The sequence below is a fragment of the Lepisma saccharinum genome, chromosome 16 (assembly GCF_977018435.1).
Source record: "Lepisma saccharinum chromosome 16, izLepSacc3.1, whole genome shotgun sequence".
NCBI classification, from domain to species: domain Eukaryota; kingdom Metazoa; phylum Arthropoda; class Insecta; order Zygentoma; family Lepismatidae; genus Lepisma; species Lepisma saccharinum.
Genome location: NC_139244.1, coordinates 32,219,887 through 32,241,814, shown reverse-complemented (window position 1 = coordinate 32,241,814; position 21,928 = coordinate 32,219,887). Strand labels below are relative to the sequence as shown.

Genomic DNA, 21,928 nt, shown 5'->3' with positions numbered 1-21,928 from the left:
AAATAAACTAAATCAATCAAGAACAAAACGCACTTCCAATCTGATAATTGATGATGATAGACATGTGAAAAACTCGCTGTTACGGATCGCTTTGGTTACATTTAAATTAAAAGTGACCTTGCTGCATTTTCCGGATTTGAGTAATAAAAATAATGCTATTTTGATTGATTGATTTGGTGTTTTAAGTCCACTTTATGCACAGTAAGGCTAATCGGGACTGGACCTACACTTTAAAGTAGAATCCGAACCACTATGTGCCTCCACCGGGTATCGAACCCGGGACCCCTTGATTACAAGGCGACGACGCTACCACTGCGCCTAGGGTTACCAGATCACTGTAAGAGAAATGTAGGACATGCTGTCTCAAAATGTAGGATATTAAGTCAAAATGTAGGATAAAACATTCTCAATAAATAATACATAGAACACGTTAGAAAGTAGTTGAATAATGACACTCTTCAGTTTCAAAAGAATGAATTCTTAATGAATTTTTAAATGTAAAATTTCAAAACTTACAATCAAACTAATCAATGCACCTCTTACTACATGATTTAAGTGATACTTCTCAGAGAAGACAATTTTTATCAAAATTTCAGGTTTAGTCAAACTATATTTATGTTAGAGTGGACAGTCATCAAACTCTCTGAAATTATAGGCATCAGTATACCAAACATTTTACAGACTTTATGAAAAAATAATTTCTCTCGTGAGTCTGTTGTGCTGATGGTAATGAAAGTACTCTCTCAACATTTGAATTATGACCTGTAATGGCAGACAAATATTCAGCAATTACCGTAATTTTATAGTGGTTCCAGAAGTTTCATCTTGTGTAGTTTTTAGTTCTATAACAGGGTGTCTACCAAAATAATCCAAAATTCTTGACTTTTTCTGGACTTCTCTAGACCTTTTTTCAGTTTTTCTTAACGTTTATTTATTCGACCCGTACTTACGTAAAGTTGGAAATTAGTAGATATGCTTTCTCGTATTAATGCATCCTGAACTGTGTTTGGCAGACAAGCGAGACTTTGGCGTCTGGACTCGCAGCCAGTATAATCTTATGTGGGGCTTGTGTCAGTTGTCCCTATATGTTTGTGACTGTCCCTTCATCCATCTTATCTTACCACCATTCATCCTCATTTTCGCGATTAGCCAAAGGGACACAAAAAAGTGAAGTAAAACAGTAGCGGCTCGTGCCTAAAATAACAGGTGAAGAAGTTCGTTTTGTAATGGTTCTGTATTTCTAACGAACTTCTCGATATTAATAATGCAACAAGTTCCTTGAAATTCCCACGATTAAGCGAAGACACGCTTTCGTCGTGACCCCTGAACGCAAGTTCTTGTTTACATAAATACAGCGTTGCGTCAACTATTAATTGTAGGAAAAGCCTATTTAATCTTACATTTTCATTGAACCGTACATTTAAAAGCCTACTATATTCTTGAAGGGCATCTGCTATGGTATTCCTGTTTTTTTCAAAAACTTTGAATTGTAATTTACACTTTAAATGTTCCATCGAATCATTGCGCTTATGCAGAGAACGCGTTATATTGACAAAATCGTTATACCCTTCTTTATTCCACACATTGTATTTGTTACTAACAGTAAACAAAGCCAGCAGAACAACGATTGCAAATAACGACTACTACACAACCAAGGAAAGTCGACAAACCAGGAACTTTTAAATGTAATGTTGTACGATTTCCCTGCCTTTTTGTTCTCTCGCTTAACTGATATTTGAAGAATGTCAGTGGGCCCCCCACAATTTAAAACGTCTTTTTTGTCTTCATCCGTCCATCTGGAAAATGGTGTCTGCAACAAATTACACACTAAGTCATTTACTGTGTTCATTGTAGAAACCACAGCTCAACACATGAACACAACACACGATAGGAAACGCGAAACACACACGCGGAACAAGATCTCGCGAGAACGCAAAGATTTTGCCACAATCACTGGATGCAATGTTTTCTCCGACGAGAGAACTGCTTCACGTAGGAGGCGACACCCGTTCAAGGCCAACGCTAGGTGACGTCACCGTTGCCATGACAACCGGCTAAGTTTTCCGCAACCTGGCGGCATTTGCTCTTGGGTTGTTTTATGCTACGACGAACTCTTCACGTGCGTAGCGCCGAGCGGCGTATTATTGAGTATTATCGTGTGCGTTCTGCTGGGAAATAGTTTCATTTAACAAGCAAATGAAAAATGTCAATATTAATTTGAAAATTAGGTGAAAACATCTGCACTTGTTGCACTTGGCCAGCCGCCACTGAAGTAAAACAAACTAAATCAACTAATCAGTCATTATGATAACAAAAATTCTTGACCACAAGAATAATTTATTGCCTTTTAATTGACTTCTTGTTGATTTCTTTACTTTTTCTTGACTTCCACGACTATCTTGACTGGCAGACACCCTGAATAACTTCGCTCTATATACCCCTGCTTACAATCAAATTATATTGAATATGAATAAGAATGGACAACACCTTGTTCCATCAGTATAAACCCTGACAAGAAATTCTGGTCAGGCATTGAACAGTGACGTTATCAGAAAGTGGTCCCAAAAGTTTGTTCATTAATTGCTTCCGTTTTCCCGTTTGCTTAATAGCAGAACAAACTTTTTTTTTCTTTTGGGCAATGACTGAATCAAAATAAATTTTACTATTTAGTTTGGGAGCGCAGTCCATAGACTTGTAACTTGCACGATTTTCTTCTGTTACGTATTTTCCTAATTAATATTATGTGATGCTCAAAATGTAGGACATTTATAATAGTTTTCAAATTCCTCCCGGACGCCGGACATAAGGCTAAAATGTAGGACATGTCCGGGAAAATCCGGACGTCTAGTAACCCTAACTGCGCCATCGGGGAGGCAAATAAATAATGCTATTTATATTGGGAGGATTTATCTTATCGACATTACAACGTTTTGCTAAAAGTCTTTTGGCGACTTACATCTAAAGGCCGAATCACACGGAATTTGATTTCCAGTTAGTTGGCGCTGAAATGGCTACCTGACCGGAAGTCATGGCTGCCTGACTGGCTGCTTGACTGGTTTTTAGTAATATGTCATGTTCTAATTGCGACTGGCTTTCCCCGACTGGATTCTGTGGAACAGTCAATCAGAACGAAGTTTGGCCATGTGAAGATAATCTGTGAATTTGGCGGAGGAAAGTTTTTTGTCTGTGGTTTCCGAGTGTTGGTTTGTTTTCTTCCGCTTCTCGATACAAGAAAAAGTAACTGAGATGATTCGCATTCGTGTTCAGTTAGTTAAAAAGCTTGTTCGGTATGCACTGATTACCATATTTTGTTTCGAGCCAATTTCTAGTCCATACTTTTGTTTTCTTTTAATTTTTAATACAACAGTATTCTCCTACAACGTTCTTCAAATTGCTTGTCCATCTTTATAGATTGTCTGCTCTGTGCAATGTCTTATGGGAACAAAAGTATACCGACAAGTAAGGTAACAAGTATCGTGCGAGGCGAAAACTAGCAAATGGTAGGCAGTCCAGCGCCAACTAGGGCATTCCTACTGGAAATCCAATTGCGTGTGATTCGGCATTTAGAATAAACCGGATGCCTTTTAACTGGCTGCTGGAAAGCAACGAACGAATTAGAAATTGATTTACGTAATTGTTTTCGGCATCGTTTGTTTTCGTGTTCCAAAGTGCTGAACGTTGGTCAAGCGACAATCGGAGACACCCAGTGGCGGCGATTGGGTTCCAAAACTGGGGGGGGGGGGGGGGGGGCAACTGTTCCCCTTGGCACTCCCTAATCGCCTCCACTGGAGATACCCAATGCTGGCAAACTTACTCTAACCTCATAGTTTCCTCCACTATGTAAGGGTTGCTAAGGCAAATGAACGAGTGATACATTCTGTATATGCCTCCTAGTGGTGTATAATGAGTCCAAAATGTGGACTATCTCACTATGGCATTTGGTCCTAAGCTATAGAGGAAGGGAGAAGACCAAGCTCTTAAAAGCCTTGTAAAAGTGGTTAGACACACAAATTTTGCTTGGTCTCGGCGAAGGGGCTTACCCAGAGTTTGTCATTTTGGGGGAGCAAGGTTATATATGAAGGCAAAATTACCATAAATTGTGACTTTTGAAAACTCTTAGGAGGTACTGAGAAATTTTGGGTGTGTGCGGACGGCGTCTTCAAGGAAACCACTTTGCCATGCCAACGGCAGCCAGGTTGCAAGTTCCTAAGAAATCAGATTGCCAACCCTGGAATCACCATCTTCTTATTGATATGAACTATTTTTATTCTGCACTTTAGGCTCCGAGCCTCGGTCTTTGCAGATTTTCTAGCTAGCCCAGAATGTACGCCCCTGATGCCTCCTTACTGAGTAGCAATAACTTTGATACAAAGCAACAGGCTTATTACACACATGCCATGCACGAAAGCTGGTGCGGATGCAATCAAGTTAACCGAAATGTGTGCAGTGGTTGATAACTTATCGTGCAAGGAAAGATAACCGCAGAAGTAATGAGTATAACTGTCCCGCAGCCGGAAGTTCCTTCAAATCGGCAACGATATGAAATTGGTCTTAAATAATATTACATAATGACCCTACCGTATAAATATTGTAGGTCTTAAGTAGGAATTATTGTAGCTTTCCTGGCGACGTGATTCGAACAAGCGTTTCCAGTCAGGTTAATTCGGTGTTAGCGTCCAATGTTTTGAGTGCATACATTACTATCATTCCGTGATGATGCATTTCCACACAAAAATAACCGAACACTCACCGCGGCTCATTTTTTTCGTGAAAATAGGCTGAAGCGATAATAATTAAGCTAAATGGAATGCTCGGATCACATTAAGATAGGGCGAATTTGTCGCCTCCAATCTGGCCTGATCTCTGATGAGTATTAGTCCGGATATAGAACTAAATGCCTATTTCGTTTCTGTGATCAGATTTGTAGTTTCAGTAGATAAATAGGTTTCAGGGAAATATCATAATTAAACATAAACTCTATAGTGCCTATAATTGCCTATTTCCACAGTTAGTGTGCCACTTTCGGTTATTAGTGCCTAAATGTTTCAAAGGAGGGACAAAACAATGTTTCAGCTGCAAAGAGTGTGTTTTGTACCTTTTTGATTAGGTTTTCCAAAAGGATGATTCAGGGAGCACAGGAAGGTGCTTCCTCTTCCTTTTGACGGATGGAACTTAACAATAAATAGTCAATAAAATAAACATTATAATACAGAGCGATCGCCCCATGACGTCACCATCAATGTGCATACTAGGCGGCAACCAGAAAGATGTTCATCCTCCCCAGTGGCGAAGCGTCCTAAGAGGCCCGGAGGCCGGCCCTACCCTAATATATTTGTCTATTACGGATTATTTTATTACTTATAAAGTTCATTAAACGACGCTTAATAAAAGAAAACTGAAATTCTAGGTCTTCCGATAATTACCGCAAGTTTGCAACCCTGCCTGGAACCGTATCTGCGCGTTCAGCGAGGCCCGCCTGAGAGTGCCTCAGCTGATCCCATAACAACCAATGTGATTCGTGTGGGAAAACATAATTTCAGGGCGCGTTCGCCTATAACGTAAACTGAGAGGCCGGCCTCTTTTCTCTCTCTCGCCCCGACTTCCGAAGAGTGCCGATCGTGTACGAGCGCGTGACGAAGCAGGAAGTGGACGCACAGAGCTTGTTGAAGCAGCGTTTCCATGGAAGATTCAGAGCTGTGCCGGGAGGGGAGCACATCCAGCTGCCAACATGTAACGAAAATGTGTTGCTAACATCTCTAAGCCTGGCCTCTTAACCTATCAAAGTAGGCATTATTAGAATCCTAACTGAAAATAATGCATGCAAGTTAGTTACCAGTGTTAAGTTTGGTGCTTTCAGCTCTTTTGAGGAACCGCTTTTCGCGAAGTGTTAGCTGCTGGATGTGCCCCACACCAATCTTGATTCATTTTGAGGAAAGGGATATTGAGGCGAAATTTCCTTTCATGATTAGTGACATAACTGAAAACGCGCTACTTTTAAAATGGGGCAAAGTATAATGCAAACATATAGAGAAAATCCATGTTACTGAAATTTCCTGGTCGGTGTGTTACACAGAAAGGTGTCCGTGTTCTCATTTAGCATTTCATCATTTTCTAAATCATATTACAATTTTTTTTTAAAAAAAGTCGTGTTTTGAAGAAGAATGATATGCATAAAAGAGTTAACAAGAAATAATTGACTGATAGATTTAGTTTATTTTACTTGGCTTTCTGCCATTTTTGACTAATTGGGAAGATGAGAATGAGCGCTAATATGATGACATTGACGAAGGGACACTCATATTAAAGCTGCTCGTAAAAATTATTTGCTACTTCAATAACAGTATTGTAAATGTTTCTCGCATTAAAGAAATGGATCACTTGATCGTCACTTAGCGCTTATTTCTTTTTAATGCTAACCTCCGCGGCGGATTGGTTATAACACCGCGCTACGACAAGGGCATCAGGTTCGAATCCCCACCTGGGCATGGGTGTTCTTTGTGAGAAATGTAAGAGGGATGGGCCTGACAGAACGGCTTTTTCATTGGGTGACGCGTGGTCAGAACATCGAGTCCCATTGTCACTGTTTTCTGACCTTCGAGACAGAAACGGCTTTATTCTCAGATATCTAATCGAGACTAGATTAAAGTAGAATCTGATCCAATGCCTCCATGGGGAATCGAACCTTCTACTTCTTGATTATAAGACGAGAGCGTTAATCACTACATTATCCTTTACAATCACTATCCCGACTTTTTCGAACAGCAGTAGACGAGATTCAGGCAATACGTTATATTTTATTTTCTAGGGGCTATATTTTAACATACTACTGTTAAAAAAAATCACATCTTCCCATTCCCCCAACCCCAATCCGTCCTGTGCCTACCCTCCCAGAGACAGCACGCTTCGCCACTGCCTCCCATGCTTTTAGGCAAAGCCCGTCCGTCACTGGTCTCTGAGCAAGTGCGTTCAATGGTCGACTACCAATCGCAATACCGAAGATTCCTGATTCGAATCGCGAGCATGACTTTTCTTTTGTAAATGTCCCGTCATCATGATCGCAGAACATGCGATTCTTTGCATGCATTATGAAATTACAGCCGATAATGTTAGAAAAGTATTAAATTTTGGATGAGAGAATTTTAAGTTGAGGTCTTTCACCATTTACAGTATTGAAAGGGAAGGACTATTACTGCATATACCTTCTTTATTTTTAGTGCCTATCTTAAACATTCTTGTGCCTTTTTACATCCCTCTTTGGGCAGTTTTTAATGTATAGAAACTCCATGACGCACTCAAAATGGAATCAATGGAATTTTAGGTAGAGGCCGTTGCCATCTGCCCCCTCGAGAAAGCCCATGCTTATGGAAACAAAACGAGATTAGGAGGCATGCTTCTTTTTTCCGTTAACGGTAATGTGATGCCCACAAGCATAGTAGTATGTAAGACTGTGGTGTAAAGATATAACGAGTCGATATTTTAAAATTATATAAACATCAATATCTTAGAAGTATGTATATTTCTATCATTCTATTTCGACTATTACGTCGCTTTTCTACATCTTGAGTTAATCACGACGATGAAATGAATGATGAAGTGATGAAAGAGGCAGTGGGACAAACACAGTGATACATCCTTGCCTGAACCAGGGTTCGAACCTGAGACCTCTGATTAATATCGCGATGCGATGGCCGCTCCACTTGAAGTTGTAGTAAAAGTACTGACTATTATATACGTACATCTATGATATCGACGATCTCGTTCTATTTTATTTATTTATACTTAAATTATTTTACCTTTTCGGTAAATCGCGACGACGAAGATGAAGGGCGTTATGAAATGAAACGGATGATAGGACCCGGGGATCGAATCTAGAACCTTTGGCTTCGGCCGATATTATGGATATTATCCACATACTCCCCAAGGGAAATTTCAGACCGAAGCGACACGCGACAGCGGACAAGCGTTGGTTGGAAGCGAACCCCCAGTAATCTATGAACCCTTAGAACCGAAGAGACTCCACAAGTTGCACGGGTAGCTCGGACAACTCCGTTTTCTCAATACCGTGCATCGTGTCGCCTCGGTCTCTTGTTCGCGCAAGCGCAGTAGATGTTTTGCTTTATTGAGAATTCACACGGAATCGATAAACGACAGGCGAAACGTGTCGCTTGAGGATTTCACCAATCGAACGCAGGTTTGTGCCGTTGTCGCTACCGTGTGAAACGTTGCTGTTGGTTGCGTTCCGAAGCGACATGTGTCGCATCGGTCTGAAATCTCCGACAATATCCTTCGTTATTCTTCTACTCTCGTTGCGTAACAGCCCGTGAGGGCCAGGTCCTAAGTGCCGACTGTCGGCCTCACTCTCGAGACTATCCAACCAGTTATGGGGTGATGTGTGGTCAGCACGACGAACCCTCAGTCGTTGCTGTAGGTTTTCATCGTAGCTCCCTAATTTCCTCACGATGGTGGGTGGTCACCGGTTCCATAAACAGGCCGAAATCTCAGGAGAAAAGTTGTTACGCTTCCCCCAGGAGACTCCAACTAGCACGCATATCTCGGGGAGGGGGGGCAAATACCCACCCACCCCTTGCTGGTGCCGCTGGCCCACGCAGTGGCGTATTTGCGATTTAATTTTGTGAAGTGGGTCTTTTGGGTGTGCAAATTTGTATATAACAAGTCAGTAAACTAAACTACGAGTATGTTGGCGTTTTAAGTCCACTTTATGCACTGTAAGGCTAATCGGGACTGGACCTATAGTGTAAAGTGGGATCAGAACCACTTGTGCCTCCACCGGGTATCGAACCCGGGACCCCTTGATTACAAGGCAATGACGCTACCACTGCGCCATGGGGGAGGTCCGTAAACTAAACTATCGCCTTGCGGTTCTAAATACCTTAGAACATTGGTCCTAACCTAGGTCATTAAATCTTACATAATACATTTATGACGTAATTTAGAAACAGTGTATTTACATTCTAAGAAAACCCAAACTCTAACACAAAAAGAGCTATCGAACTAGTAACACTGAATACTTATCCAAATTTCCATTGCCATGTTCAAACTTCATGTCAATTTAATCACCTATACGTTTCTTATGAACACATGACTACATATTCGATTAGGTTGGTCAGTTGCAGAATGGTCCTCCTTTAATCCATAAAGCTGCATACTTTTCGGCATGGACATCTTTGATGACTAGACAATTAATGGACACGAATGATTTTTCAGTTGTGTTTTTATACTGTATCTATGCTTTCAATTCCATCTTCTTTGCAGGGATAAAAACATCCCTGGCAGGGATAAAAATAATTCACTTTTGCCGGGGACAAAAATGTTTTGTGCGGTGGGGGATCCCCGGCACCCTCCCCCCCCCCCCCGTTAATTCGCACACTGGTTTTCGATATTATCCTTAGTCCCGGTGGAGGCACATAGTGGTTCGGATCCCACTTTAAACTGTAGGTCTAGTCCCGATTAGCCTTACTGTGCATAAAGTGGACTTGAAACACCAAATCAATCAATCAATTAACCTTTTGACATCTCTTTCTTTTCCTGTTTCCTAAATATGTACATAAGAAGTCAAAACTAATTGCTTGTGTTTTGTTGTTGTAACAAAAACTCTCGCCCCCGGGAAATTTTTGGTGGGGGGGTTGAGTTCAAGATTGTTGGTGGGGGGAAATCGCACCCTGCATGTGCACTCACACCACCGCCTTGCAGCAGGAAAAGTGTAAAGAATCGCAACTGACAGCAGGGGAATCACTGGAGCGCTTGTCCAATGACAAGAAAGCAAACTTCCCTTTCAGCGGCCGACAGAGCTACAAAGATCAACCGCCTTTCGGCCGGCCTTCACTTCCCGCCCAGCAGCACGATGGAATCCAACATGACGGGCGAGCGGAACCTCACGGGGGTCGCGGGGGCCAGGACCCAGCTCCTGCTCTACGACGTCCTGATCCCGCTGCTCGCGGGCATCATCATCATCGTCAACATCGCGGTGGTGGTGTCGTCTGGGCTCATCCTCAAGCGCAAGTTGGAGCCGAGGACGACGTACATGTTCCTCGGAAATGTCGCCATCACAGACTGTATAGCTGGGGTCTCGCTGCTCTTCGGCCATTACTACCCCAGGCATCTACGGGACCACCACGTGTGCATGTTTCAGTTAGGTAAGTCACCTGCTTATCTATCATCTATTCAAAGCAATAGCGTATCTGCACATTGGCGTGGGCTGCAACGTGGCACCACTCGTAACTCCAGGGTATGGAGATCCGAATTGGCAACACACCGCTCTTGCTCCGGCTGGTCAGTTGGAAGCACCAGTTCTTAAGCCCCTATCACACGGAACTGGATTTCTAGTTGGAATGCTCTAGTTGACGCTGGACTGGCTACCCATTTGCTAGTTTTCGCCTCACACGGTACTTGTTATACCGTACTTGTCGATAGTCTTTCGTTGCCATAATGGCGGCCGCGCGAGATGTAAACAACGTATCACTTCATACTTTTAAAATACGATAACTATTCAACCGAGAGGAATATCGCATCGCATTAAATGGTTTTAGGTAGAGAAGAACGGCGCTGATAAAATACATACTTTACAACGTTTACTATACACGTATGGAAGAATATTTTAGCTTTTTCAATTATAAACATGCCTTTCGTGCTGTATGCACTCGGAAACCACAGACAAAAAAGGCTACTTTGCAAACTCACAGATTATCTTCACATGGCCAAACTTTGCTCTGATTGGCTGTTCCACAGAATCTAGTCGAAGAAGTTAGTAGCAATTAGAACATGTCCTATTCCTCAAAACCAGTCAAGCAGTCAGCCAGGCGGCCATGATTACTACCTAGAAAGTCAGTTCATCGCCAACTAGGGTATTCCAACTAGAAATCCAGTTCCGTGTGATAGGGGCTTTACCCAGGGATCGGGATTAAGGCGATCCACATTCCTCCAGGAAGGAAACCACCGAACTGCGACACGTGACAGTAAAAAAAATTCAAATATTTTATAATTAAAGTGTCCAAAATCTTTAATCACGAATCGCGTGCGTACATAGTGATTCGCACAAGTTAAAGTTATAATTTGTTGGGTCAAGCACGCTCGTAGGCAGTGATAAGCAACTTATTTAACACGAGAGTCCTTCACAGTTAATAGCAAGACCTCAACTCCTACCTCAAGCGCGAGGCGCAGCATAACAGATTGTTCTATCTTACAATAATACAAACTCATAACATAAAATAACACAAGAAAAAATTATAATTTATATAACAGATCAATGTTAATTAGCGATAGTAAGCTAAAGTTCAGGTTGGCAAACAATTAAAAATGCCAACGTGGGAGTTTTTACATCGCCAAAAACAAGTAGCGTGGTTCCCCCACTCCTAACATAAACAGCCAATAAGAAAACTATAATTTATTGAAAACGAGAGAAATACTTTGCTATAATATTACAATATTAAACTATATAGAAATAACTAAACTGATTTCATCAAATAATTCATATTTGCCATTGTATATAAAAAAATGATTAAATAAAGATTTAGTTTATAACGAAGACAAATTACTTCAATCTTGTACATTGTTGAACAAAAATCGATATTAAGAAGAAATGTATTTAACTTGTGCTTAAACAACAAAATCTGCATGAAAGATAGTAATAATCCTAGCCATTTTGGATTTGAAAAACAATGAAAACGTTGCATATATTATTTGGGATAATTATTAGTCTATAAATTCTGAATAAATGTTACAAAAATACGCGATTAATATTATAACATAAGATAAAACGTAAATATATACATGAATTATGAAAACAATTAAGTATAAATAATTTAATCCAAGTTCTTAACTTGAAAGTATTCGAATTAGATAAATGCCAATATACGACTGAAATCTGACTAACATGGCGGTCGTTACAAGCCGAACACTTTTGATAGGGACGGGGATGAGTCCATTGAAATGCCGGTCTCCGTGGCGGAGTGGTTAGTAAAGTGCGCTACGACCGGAGTCGAATCCCGGTCTGGGTGTCCCTTCAATTTCATATCGTAACTAATCCTTATCTTCGAGTTTAGTCAAGGTGGCAAAAAAGCGACGTGAAAAACCAAATCAATTCCTTGAAACGATCGATTGTTGTCTGAAGTCCACTTTATGCACAAAAAAGCTATTCGGGATTGGACCTCCAGCTTAAAGTGCGATCAGAACAACTTTGACATGTGCCTCCACCGGGGATCGAACCCGGGACCATGAAAACAATATTGAGGACAGCAGAGTACCGATAATTCGAGGTGGATGGGACGAAGATTACCTCGAATAACAAACAAACAAAAATACCTATGACTACGCCCAATCACCTTGAGAAAATCAGAAGAGGCAAAATAAAAAGCAAGGTAACAAAAAAAAAAAACTACCGTATGTGCAAGAATTGACATACAATACTAGCATGAGTATTGTGTTTACATTACTTCTTACAGGAACGCTGACCATCATGGCGGAGTGGTTAGTACAGCGCTCTACGACGCCAGGACTTCAGAGTTCGATTGATTGATTTGATTTGATTTCGCGTTTTGTGCCTCTTGGCTAATTTGCGAAGATGGGGATGAGTGATTAAATTGATGGACATTCACAAACAACCAAACCCGAGCGAGATTCGAACCCGGGACCCTTGGCGTCGCAGCGCGAAGCGCTAACCACTCGGCAACCGGGTCCGGCTATTCAGAGTTCGAATCCTGGCCTGGGCATGGGTGTGTCCCAACATCAATTTAATCATCGTAACACTTCCTAATCTTCGCGATTATCCAAAAGCGGTAGAAAAGCGAAATAAATTAAACCACTCAATCAATCCATCATTTCAGTAAGAACAATGATGTTGGAGAAAAAATTAAACATTATTGCATTTTACACTGCTTTAGGAGGTTTCACTTATTGGAAGAAAATTTGGATTCTTTTTGCCTCTGATTATACAGAACATCGGATTTGCGGGACTTTACTGTAGTGGAATTATTATTACAAACTAATATTAAACTGTTGTGAGCCGCGGTGGACTGGTCAGCGCTGCATGCTACGACGACAGAAGGTATGGATTTGAATCCTTTGAGGAATGGGTATTTGTGTTTGTCTATCCTGATGAGACAAGTAAAGAATAACGTGAATAACTGCTATGAAAAAGAACGTGCCAGATTGCCACGCAGGAGGCCCGGGTTCGATTCCTTCGGTGAATCATCTCAGGTGGGAATTTTTCCGTTGACGTCATCGGCTGTCTTGTTGATTAGATTCTTCGAGAGTTCTGACTCACTCTCAAGCTGCAGATGCAGAACAGCCAGAGATGCTACGAAAATAATCTCACCTTACCTACGGGCCGGTGGCTGGAGCGCGGTGCTGTTCACATCGCCTCCGCTATGACCGACATCGAGAATGTGTGGGGCTCTACTTACACATACACTGTGCCTTCATGCCAGGATATACGCATGACCTCTCCGATGGCATAGTGGTAACGTCGTCGTCTTGTAATCAAGGGGTCTCGAGTTTGACTCCTGGTGAAGGCACAGTGGTCTGTTTCTCAATTTAAACTGCAGGTTCAGTCCCAATTAGCCTATCTGTACATAAAGTGGTTGACGTCAACAAAGCACAGGAGATGGGTTTTTAATAATAAACTATTTAATTGTCAATTTATTATAGTCCCAACCCCACCCCTGCAGCATCGGTCATTGATAGTGGATGACCTACTTGGTACACTCCTGTTCAGATAAAGTTGCACATTTTTCAACTGCTCAACTCTATAAAGTGTGCCACTTTATGTGAACAGGAGTGTACATAAAGATGAAAAGTAAAGCTCTTCCTGGTGCAGTGTAGCATGTCAAGAATGAACATGGAGTGCATATAGGTACGTCCTTATTCTCGATCACCACCATGCTGAAGGTGATGTGATCAGCACCATGCTCCGCCCATTCCCCCCCCCCCCTCCAGGTACCCCATTGATGAGAGGCTGGGTGATCAGTAGGGAACAAGGGCTAAAAAAAAGGGAGATTTAAGACTTTATAAACTCCATTTTAGGACTTTGAGGTGCTTATAATAAATTAATAGACATAATTATTAATTAGTAATAATTTTATGTAATAACTGGCTTAGATGCAATTTGTATACAAAAGTTACTATTTTTAGTGCAATGAATGCTATTCTTTGATTATAAAAAATATACAATTTGTCCACTGTACAAACTTCATCATATTTGGAGTACTGCCCCACCATATACTTTTGCATGTCCTCCGTGGTGAAGTTCTTCCAGTCGTCCGTGAGTGGGCGCTTATACGTACAGTCACGGGCAATTCTGGGTTGTAACAATGCTATTAAGTTTCAATGTGATCCTTACAACCCAGAAGCATCCATGGAGAACCTTCGATCTATGCCGCAGGAAATTATTCATGCAAATTTCACAAACACAACTGCTGCCGATTCCCAAGGCAGATTTGGGGCTCCCCGAGCCATAGTGGTAACTTCGTCGCCTTGTAATGAAGAGATCGTAGGTTCGATATCCGTTGGAGGCACATATTGGTTCGAATCACACTTTAAACTGTAGGTCAAGTCCCGATTAGTCTATCTGTGCATATAAAGTGTGCTAAAATAAACCCAAACTCAAAACTCAAACCGCAGACAGGTTTTCAGTGGTCTTCTCTCCTTGATCAACAGCCTCTATACTAGGGCAGTTGTAGTTTCCGGCGCAAACCCTCCCCTTTCACCTAACTGTTGTGTCAATTTGGGAAATAGGGTGACATGATTGGTCACTTGCACGGTTGCCTTGTCACAGTAGGCACTAGAAACAGCCAATCAGACGGTGTTCTTGGAATCTTCCCGCACTCTTACACTATTGGAGACAGGGAATAATGTCGGGCTCTGTTTTAACAACGGAATGATTTTGTACACCTTCGGTCCCTTTAATTGCCTGGGATGTAGAGCGTTTAACAACGGAGAATGCCTCATCCAGTCAGTTCCCTCCACATTTTTCCAATTTCGTGATGCAAGCTGAAAGATGGCGGAAATTACATATATTGATGCCCCTTGCTGTTGCATTGCTTCTTGTGTCACTTGGATTCGTTCAAGGTTCAAGAGTCTCAAACCTTTGTGGTGGAAATTAAGGGTCGTTCTTAATAAAAGTTATTTTTAAAAAACGAATGGTTCAAAAGGTGTTTTTCAAGTCAAAATAGGGCTTTTAGACAATTATTGGAATTTATACTTGATTTAGGCATAGTTAGGTCCTACAGAATTTCAGTAGATCTCTCAATAGCATATGTCTAGGACGTAGCAAGAAAAATAGGTATGGACCTACAAATCCGTTCCCTAGTGGTTAGATTACCAAAGCCCCTTACGCAGGGACATTGCCTGAAAATTTTCCACCTGAGATCGTCAAAATTAGGGAATAGAATCCGGGACTCCCATGTGACAGTCAGATGCCCTATTGACTATACCATTGTGTCTCACTCTCTCACATTGCAAATTCTAGGAAAGAAACAGGTGTTTCTTCACGAAAATTGGTGTTACAGTGCAATACTGATAATAATTATGCATGCCAGTCTACTGAGAACCAGAGCAGACCTTTCCAGACCTATCGGGATGACAGCCCTGCATTTACTGTCTGAGAGGCTCAATCGCCAATTAGAATGTAGAGTACACGAAATAGTAGTCCAAATCAAAATTACCTCATGATGAAACTAAAGTCCCCTTCACACGGGGTATGAGTGGAAACACTCTGTGGATTGTTTGCCGAGAATGAGTGGATTCACAAACGGTCCGGAAACGTGCCTCTCGGTGGATCCAATGGCTGGCAAACAGCACAAGCATGTGCTCTGGAAACCTGCCACAGACGATCCACAAATGTGCCACTGAGTGCCCATGAGTGAAATGACTCTTATGTAGTTCTGTCAAGAGGGTCACTGTCTGATACACGTGTGCACAAGTTGCATAACTTGTTTAGTGTGAAAATAGGATATGTCCTTGGTTTCTGCATTTTTTAAATCTACTATTTCGAGACGAGGCAGGCTTCTTAATTCATAAGATGAGACTATGTCAAGTCTCATCTAGGTGTCACCCCTATCCATGATAATGTTCTTCCATGCATTTGATGATTTCATACAGGCCCGTAGCTAGAATTGATCTCCAGGGGGGGTCACGGGTTATCAGGGGGGCTGCGTAAAACAAGTGCATTTTTTAAAAAGTTTAACAGTGTTAAATGAAGGTAAATTATGTGTGGGAGAGGGGGCATTAAGTTACATAAAATTTAGAAATATACAAAAACTACATTTTTCTATATCTTTTAAAACATCGCTTGAAGTGTTAATTGACAGAAATCACCCCTTACTACACACTCCATACTACTTTTGATGATACAGATATTTATATCACACAGGAAAAAATGCACAATATTCAATCATAGTGACTACAGTAGCCCTCATTCCACTCCTGGCCGAAGCAGTGAAACTCCCTTTCATTCGCAAAACTGTTCTTTGACGCAGATGACGTCAAAGTCACATATTTTTGTCTAAAAGGGAGGTCGCAACAGGGACAGCGAAGGTACAGATACAGAATGCAATAGCTGCTGGTCATGTTGTGTCAATTTATCCTTCACCAAAGTTATGAGCAAAATAATATGTGCTGTCTACATTTTCACTCTTCACTGCAAACAAATTATACAAAATAGTTTTACCTAATGTCAAGGGGCTGATGGCAGTGCCAAGGGGACAGAAGGCATTTCCACGGGGGCTCAGCCCACTTGCTCCTGCCTGGCTATGGGCCTGATTTCATAATCCACCTACATCATCACAATAAATTTCTCTGTCTCTCTCTATGTTTGTGTGTCAGAGAGCTTTAACAGCTACACGTGATACATGGGTTCGGTTCCCAGGGCAGGTGATTTTCAAGAGAGTTTTTTTTTTCCAGTATTACCTCTGCATGGGGCAGATTAAAGTTAAGAAGGTCAGAGCCTGATGCTGATCACATCACATCCACAAATACCAGAGATTGTGGATGTGTGCAGCTTATCTCCACATCCTCCACAGCTCATCTTCAACGGCATCAGCATCGTTGGCAAACCGGCGTCCCTTCAGTTGTTCTTTTAGTGGCCAAAAGATGTGGTAGTCGCAGGGCGAGAGATCGGGGCTGTAGAGAGGATGGTCGAGGACTTCCCAGCGGAAACGCCCCTGCAGACCACGGCACACCTTCTGCCTTCAAAAATTGAATAACTGCTTGCTGGACCTGTTTGGACGAATCCATGTTGTGAACATGTAAACATGTTTACATGTACATGTAAACAACACACTGCGCCATCAGACCATACCAGGTATGCATACGATGTATGCTTTCTTACATACAACGCTACCTACCAGACCAAACACACGTTGCAGGTGAGCATGGCACTTACCCTTGCATTTTAGGCACATTTCACCGTATTTTAATTTTTTTAAATTTATTTTTTGTATTTTTAATGATCTGATTATTATAATACTCCCTATTCATTACATTTTCGTTCCAAAATGTTTATTTGTTTTCAAGCAGCGTAGTATACATCGTCGAAGCCAACAAGTCTCAGTGTTAACAAAAAGTGCATGTTCCTCTGAGGTAGTTCCATCTGATCTCCAGAAATCTGATATGATATAAAATCTCTGCGACACTTTTCAAATTTTCTATTAACACGACAAGAACATATAGGTACGAAAACTCACTACAAAATAATAAATAATGCACAAATGTAAATAAAAAAATATGTAACGTAATCGGTTGCACTCGAACTCTGTGCTTACTCTGACAACACTATTTCCACAACAATAGTCTCTCTAATAATGCCGTTTATGTCATATCATAAAAATATGATCAGGTCGCTCGTGAAACTCTAAAAGTCAGCTAGAGAGAAGAGATTTGATACAATCCAAATTGATTTTGGCTTCATTTTGTTATATACCATTCTTTGTGCGTGTGTTTATGTATTACATTCGTTTTAGAGTATTTTAACATTGACTTTCCTCACCTCAGGGATTTGAATCTTTTCTCACTAACAAACTTTTTCTTGAGACTTCTTCGCAAGCTGAAGCGACATGAAGAACTAACTTCTCTATCATTGTGCTTCCTCCTGGTTTGAAAATGAGACATCCAGTGGCTGCTTGTCTGGATCGATGCTCTCCTTACTAACCGAAAATTTGAGTATGTATTTGTTGGACTTACTTGACATAAATTTGGTAATGCTCCAAACTAACTGTTCACAGACAGTTTCGTTTTCACCTGGGTGGTAACAAGGAAGACAATTTCACATAAACTTCTCCCAGAAAACTTGTCAACTGGCAGGTGTTCAGCTTTGGTTGTCCTCAAAATGGACTCTAGCTCAAAAAACATCAAGGGCATACATGATGCAATCATGGCATCCAGTTCTTCGAGTAACATGGTTGCGTGATTTTTAGTATCATTAGAGTGCTTAATTCTGTGTTTCTTCATGAGACAAAACATCAATTTGTCAAACAATAAATAGAAGGCAACTCCTCTCCCCTTAAGTATGTATACAGCTGCCCTCCTTCTGAACAGTGACCAATTGACATCCGACATCTCCCATTCTGTTCAGTCTCTGGCAAACATCTTTACAAATGGGGCCATTTTGCTGAGCCTGTTTCTTCCTCACTTGTCTCTGACACAAAATCGAAGTTCAAACCACTTTCTCAAGGCTCTCTTTAACACCCCATTTTTTAAAATTTCAATGAATGCGTAAGATGATTTTCCCGTATACCTGGAAGGATGCGAAACTGCCATACATGCAGAAGCACCCAAAAATGTTAAATCAATCAATCAACCAAATCACTTTCTCATTCAACATACACACACACTAGAATACTAAACATCCTATCACGAAAACGTAATCAAGTTGACATGACATAATTGAATAAATATCATCATCATCCTTCGCTGTTTCCTGCCTCTGGCTGGGTGAGCATAGAAATCAAGCCTCTCCATTTTAACTGGTCTTCCACCACTCCTCTCTTTCCACGGTATTCTAATCTTGTCCCCACTCTCTGTATCTGTTCTTTCCACCGACATCTTGGTCTCCCCTTGGCCTTACTCCCACTCCTTGACATAGTAAGCTCTTACTGGTAGTCTTTCTGCATTCATCCTCTTCATGTGTCCGAATCATCTCATCTGTGCCTGATCTATTCTGTCCTGAAGCTTCACCACACCCACTGTATGTTGGATCTCCTCATTCCTTATTCTGTCCCTTCTAGTCTTCCCCAACATACTCCTTAAAAATTTCATCTCCACTAACTGCCTCTCTTGTCTCTCTCTGTCATTGTCCAAGTTTCTGCTCTGTACGTAATTATTGGGACATAGTAGTGTGTTATATATTACCTTCTTGCATTTCTTAGGTACATTCCTGTTCGTATTAGTCTTCGAGTGCTTTGATATAGTCCACCACCCATTTGTCCTCTTCTGTTTACCTCCTCATCTATTCTTCCACTTCTCTCAATTATGCTTCCTAGATATTTGAAACTCCTGGAAACTTTCTAGATATTTGAAATATGTCAGAGTAAAAAAAAAAAACCTGAATGACCGCATGAACGAACTAAATGTAAACAGCAACAAGTTGGAATATGTATAAAACAAAATAAAGCATACATGATTGCCTGACAGTGATAGTGCAGAGTTGAAGGAGGAAAAGCATCAAACTCAAATCAACCCCTCCGTTCTTCTAGGTATACAACATAAAATAACAATAATAATAATAATACTAATAAAAATGCTCTTTGATTTCAATTCAACATACTGCTTTAATTTCCATTTAAATCGCATAATGTTCTTTTTTCTCCTTTCAAAATCTTTACCTTATTCTCACCATTCTCTTGTTTCAATTTTTACATTTTAAACTCTCTTCAATTTGCCTTCTTTTCCTTTTCTGCATCTTTTCAGTTTCTCCAGCCTTTCTTACTTAGTGTCTTTCTTCTTATGTATTGTTGCTTTTTCATGTTTATTGTTTCTCTATTTTTAACTTCTCTTCTTTTTTTCTCTGTCTCTTTCTCCCCATCCACCTCATATTTCTTTGTGTTCATTTCACAAAACTTATACATGAAGTCAATGTTATTGTTCACATTTCTTAATTATTACTAGGCACAGTGCACAATAAATAAATTGGAGCTTCAATTTTACGTTTCTAGATTTTACATTTCCTGCATATTAAGTCCTTTACCTTGCCCCCTTGACAAAAGTAAAATCAAGGTGAAAAGAAAATAATATGTTAGAACAATTTATTGAAAACACTACCCATGGGATAATAAAGTAAAGATTGTACTTTCTCATTACAGGAATGATAGTATCAGCCACAGTTGCATCAATATGGAGCGTAGGGCTCATTGGAATTGACCGCTACATTTTCATCATTCACGGCATCAAATACAAGCAGTGGATGTACCCAAGAAGAGCCAGGCTGCTCATTCTTCTGGCATGGGTTCTTGGCTTGGTGATAGGATATCTGCCAGCAATGGGCTTGTCCAATTACACAGATGGTGCTGTGTGTTGGTTGGTTGATGCTCTTCCCCCAACCTTACTATTACTGACAGTAGCAGTTGGATTCTTGCCAATCATAGTCAATGCAGTGCTTTACTCCATCATACTGTACACTGCGCTGCGAAAAGTAGTGCAACTTAAAAAAGCTGGCAAAGTGCAAAATGCATCGGACGCAGAGACACCAAACAAGATGAGAGTATTTCAAGGAGGAATGAACAAAACTTCCCAGAACGACAAAAAAGACAGTAACGAGCCAAATAAGTGGAGAGCAGTGAAAGTGGTTCTTCTGACCACGGGAGCTTTCATAATCACCTGGTGTCCGTACTTCATAGCATCTGGTATCTATTCTTTCTGCATCCCTAGAAGTGAGTGTAAGGTTCTAAGGGTAGCGATTGCTTCACCCCTGGCACTTCTGGGTTACACCAACTCTCTCGTGAACCCTATCATCTATGCCTGGTGGCACAAGGGGTTCCGAAAATTTATTAAGACTACCATATGTAGGAAAAGAACAGGATCCATGAAGACTTGATATGTACTTTTAAATTCAACATAGCATTTACAAACATTTTTACGTGAAATGAACTTCCCGTTAATCTATAATGTACAAATTGTAAAAAAGTGTCATAGACATTTGTAAGTATTATGGTTCACCTAAAGAAAGTGAATTCAAACCGTGCCATTACAATGGCAATAGTGAATTGAATTGAGTTGTTGTTTTAAGTCCACTTTATGTGCAGACAGGCTACTCGGGACTGGACCTACAGTTTAACGTGGGATCCGAACCCACTGTCCAATGTGTCTCCACCACAATAGTAATAATGACAAAATGTACTATTTACATTAAAACTTTTCTAACGGTAAAAGCGGCCCCGGCGCCCACCCAGCGTCGAATAACATGGGTACCTGGGGGAAACCCTGGGGGGTAAAGGCAGTCAGGGGCGTGATGCTGATCACATCACCCCCACTCACGACCGGATCAAGAAAGTGTGGGGCGTTACCCCCACACCCCCTATACGCCTTCATGGCGTTGTGCTATGCACAGGGGAACACTTTTTTTTACTTTTTACATTATATTTAGTAAAAGCGAAAGATGATATTTACTAAAATTCCCTGCCTTCCCTCTTTGGCTGACACTAGTGTAGCTGTTTTGAAATTTTCACTCCTTTTGAAAAACCACTATGATATTCCAAAATCTTAAAAATTACGTATGTTTAGAAATCCTTCTGGAGCATTCACGTGACTCTTTGTGTGGTTTGCTTTTTTTCTAACATTGGCCAAAGGTCCAGCCGAACCTTAAGAAATGCAAAATGGAAGAAGTTATTTCATGAAAGTGAAAGTCCTTTTTAGCAAAACAAAATGCAAATATGAAGCAAACTATCACACTCATATGCCAACATTAACATCTAGATAGCAAGAA

At 40.8% G+C, this 21,928-nt stretch overlaps 2 protein-coding genes across 6 annotated transcripts in view; one reads left to right on the top strand and one right to left on the bottom strand.

Annotated features, from left to right (window-relative positions):
* Positions 1 to 21,928, bottom strand: part of Bili (FERM domain-containing protein 8 Bili) — a 134,877-nt gene that overhangs the window by 74,896 nt on the left and 38,053 nt on the right. The gene's annotated exons all lie outside the window — the stretch shown is intronic.
* LOC146000379 (glucose-dependent insulinotropic receptor-like) lies at positions 9,827 to 21,348 on the top strand. The gene is made up of 2 exons (XM_083137944.1): positions 9,827 to 10,154; positions 20,310 to 21,348. The coding sequence occupies exons 1-2, from the start codon at positions 9,863 to 9,865 to the stop codon at positions 21,038 to 21,040; spliced, it is 1,023 nt and encodes a 340-aa protein (XP_082994070.1). The 5' UTR covers positions 9,827 to 9,862; the 3' UTR covers positions 21,041 to 21,348.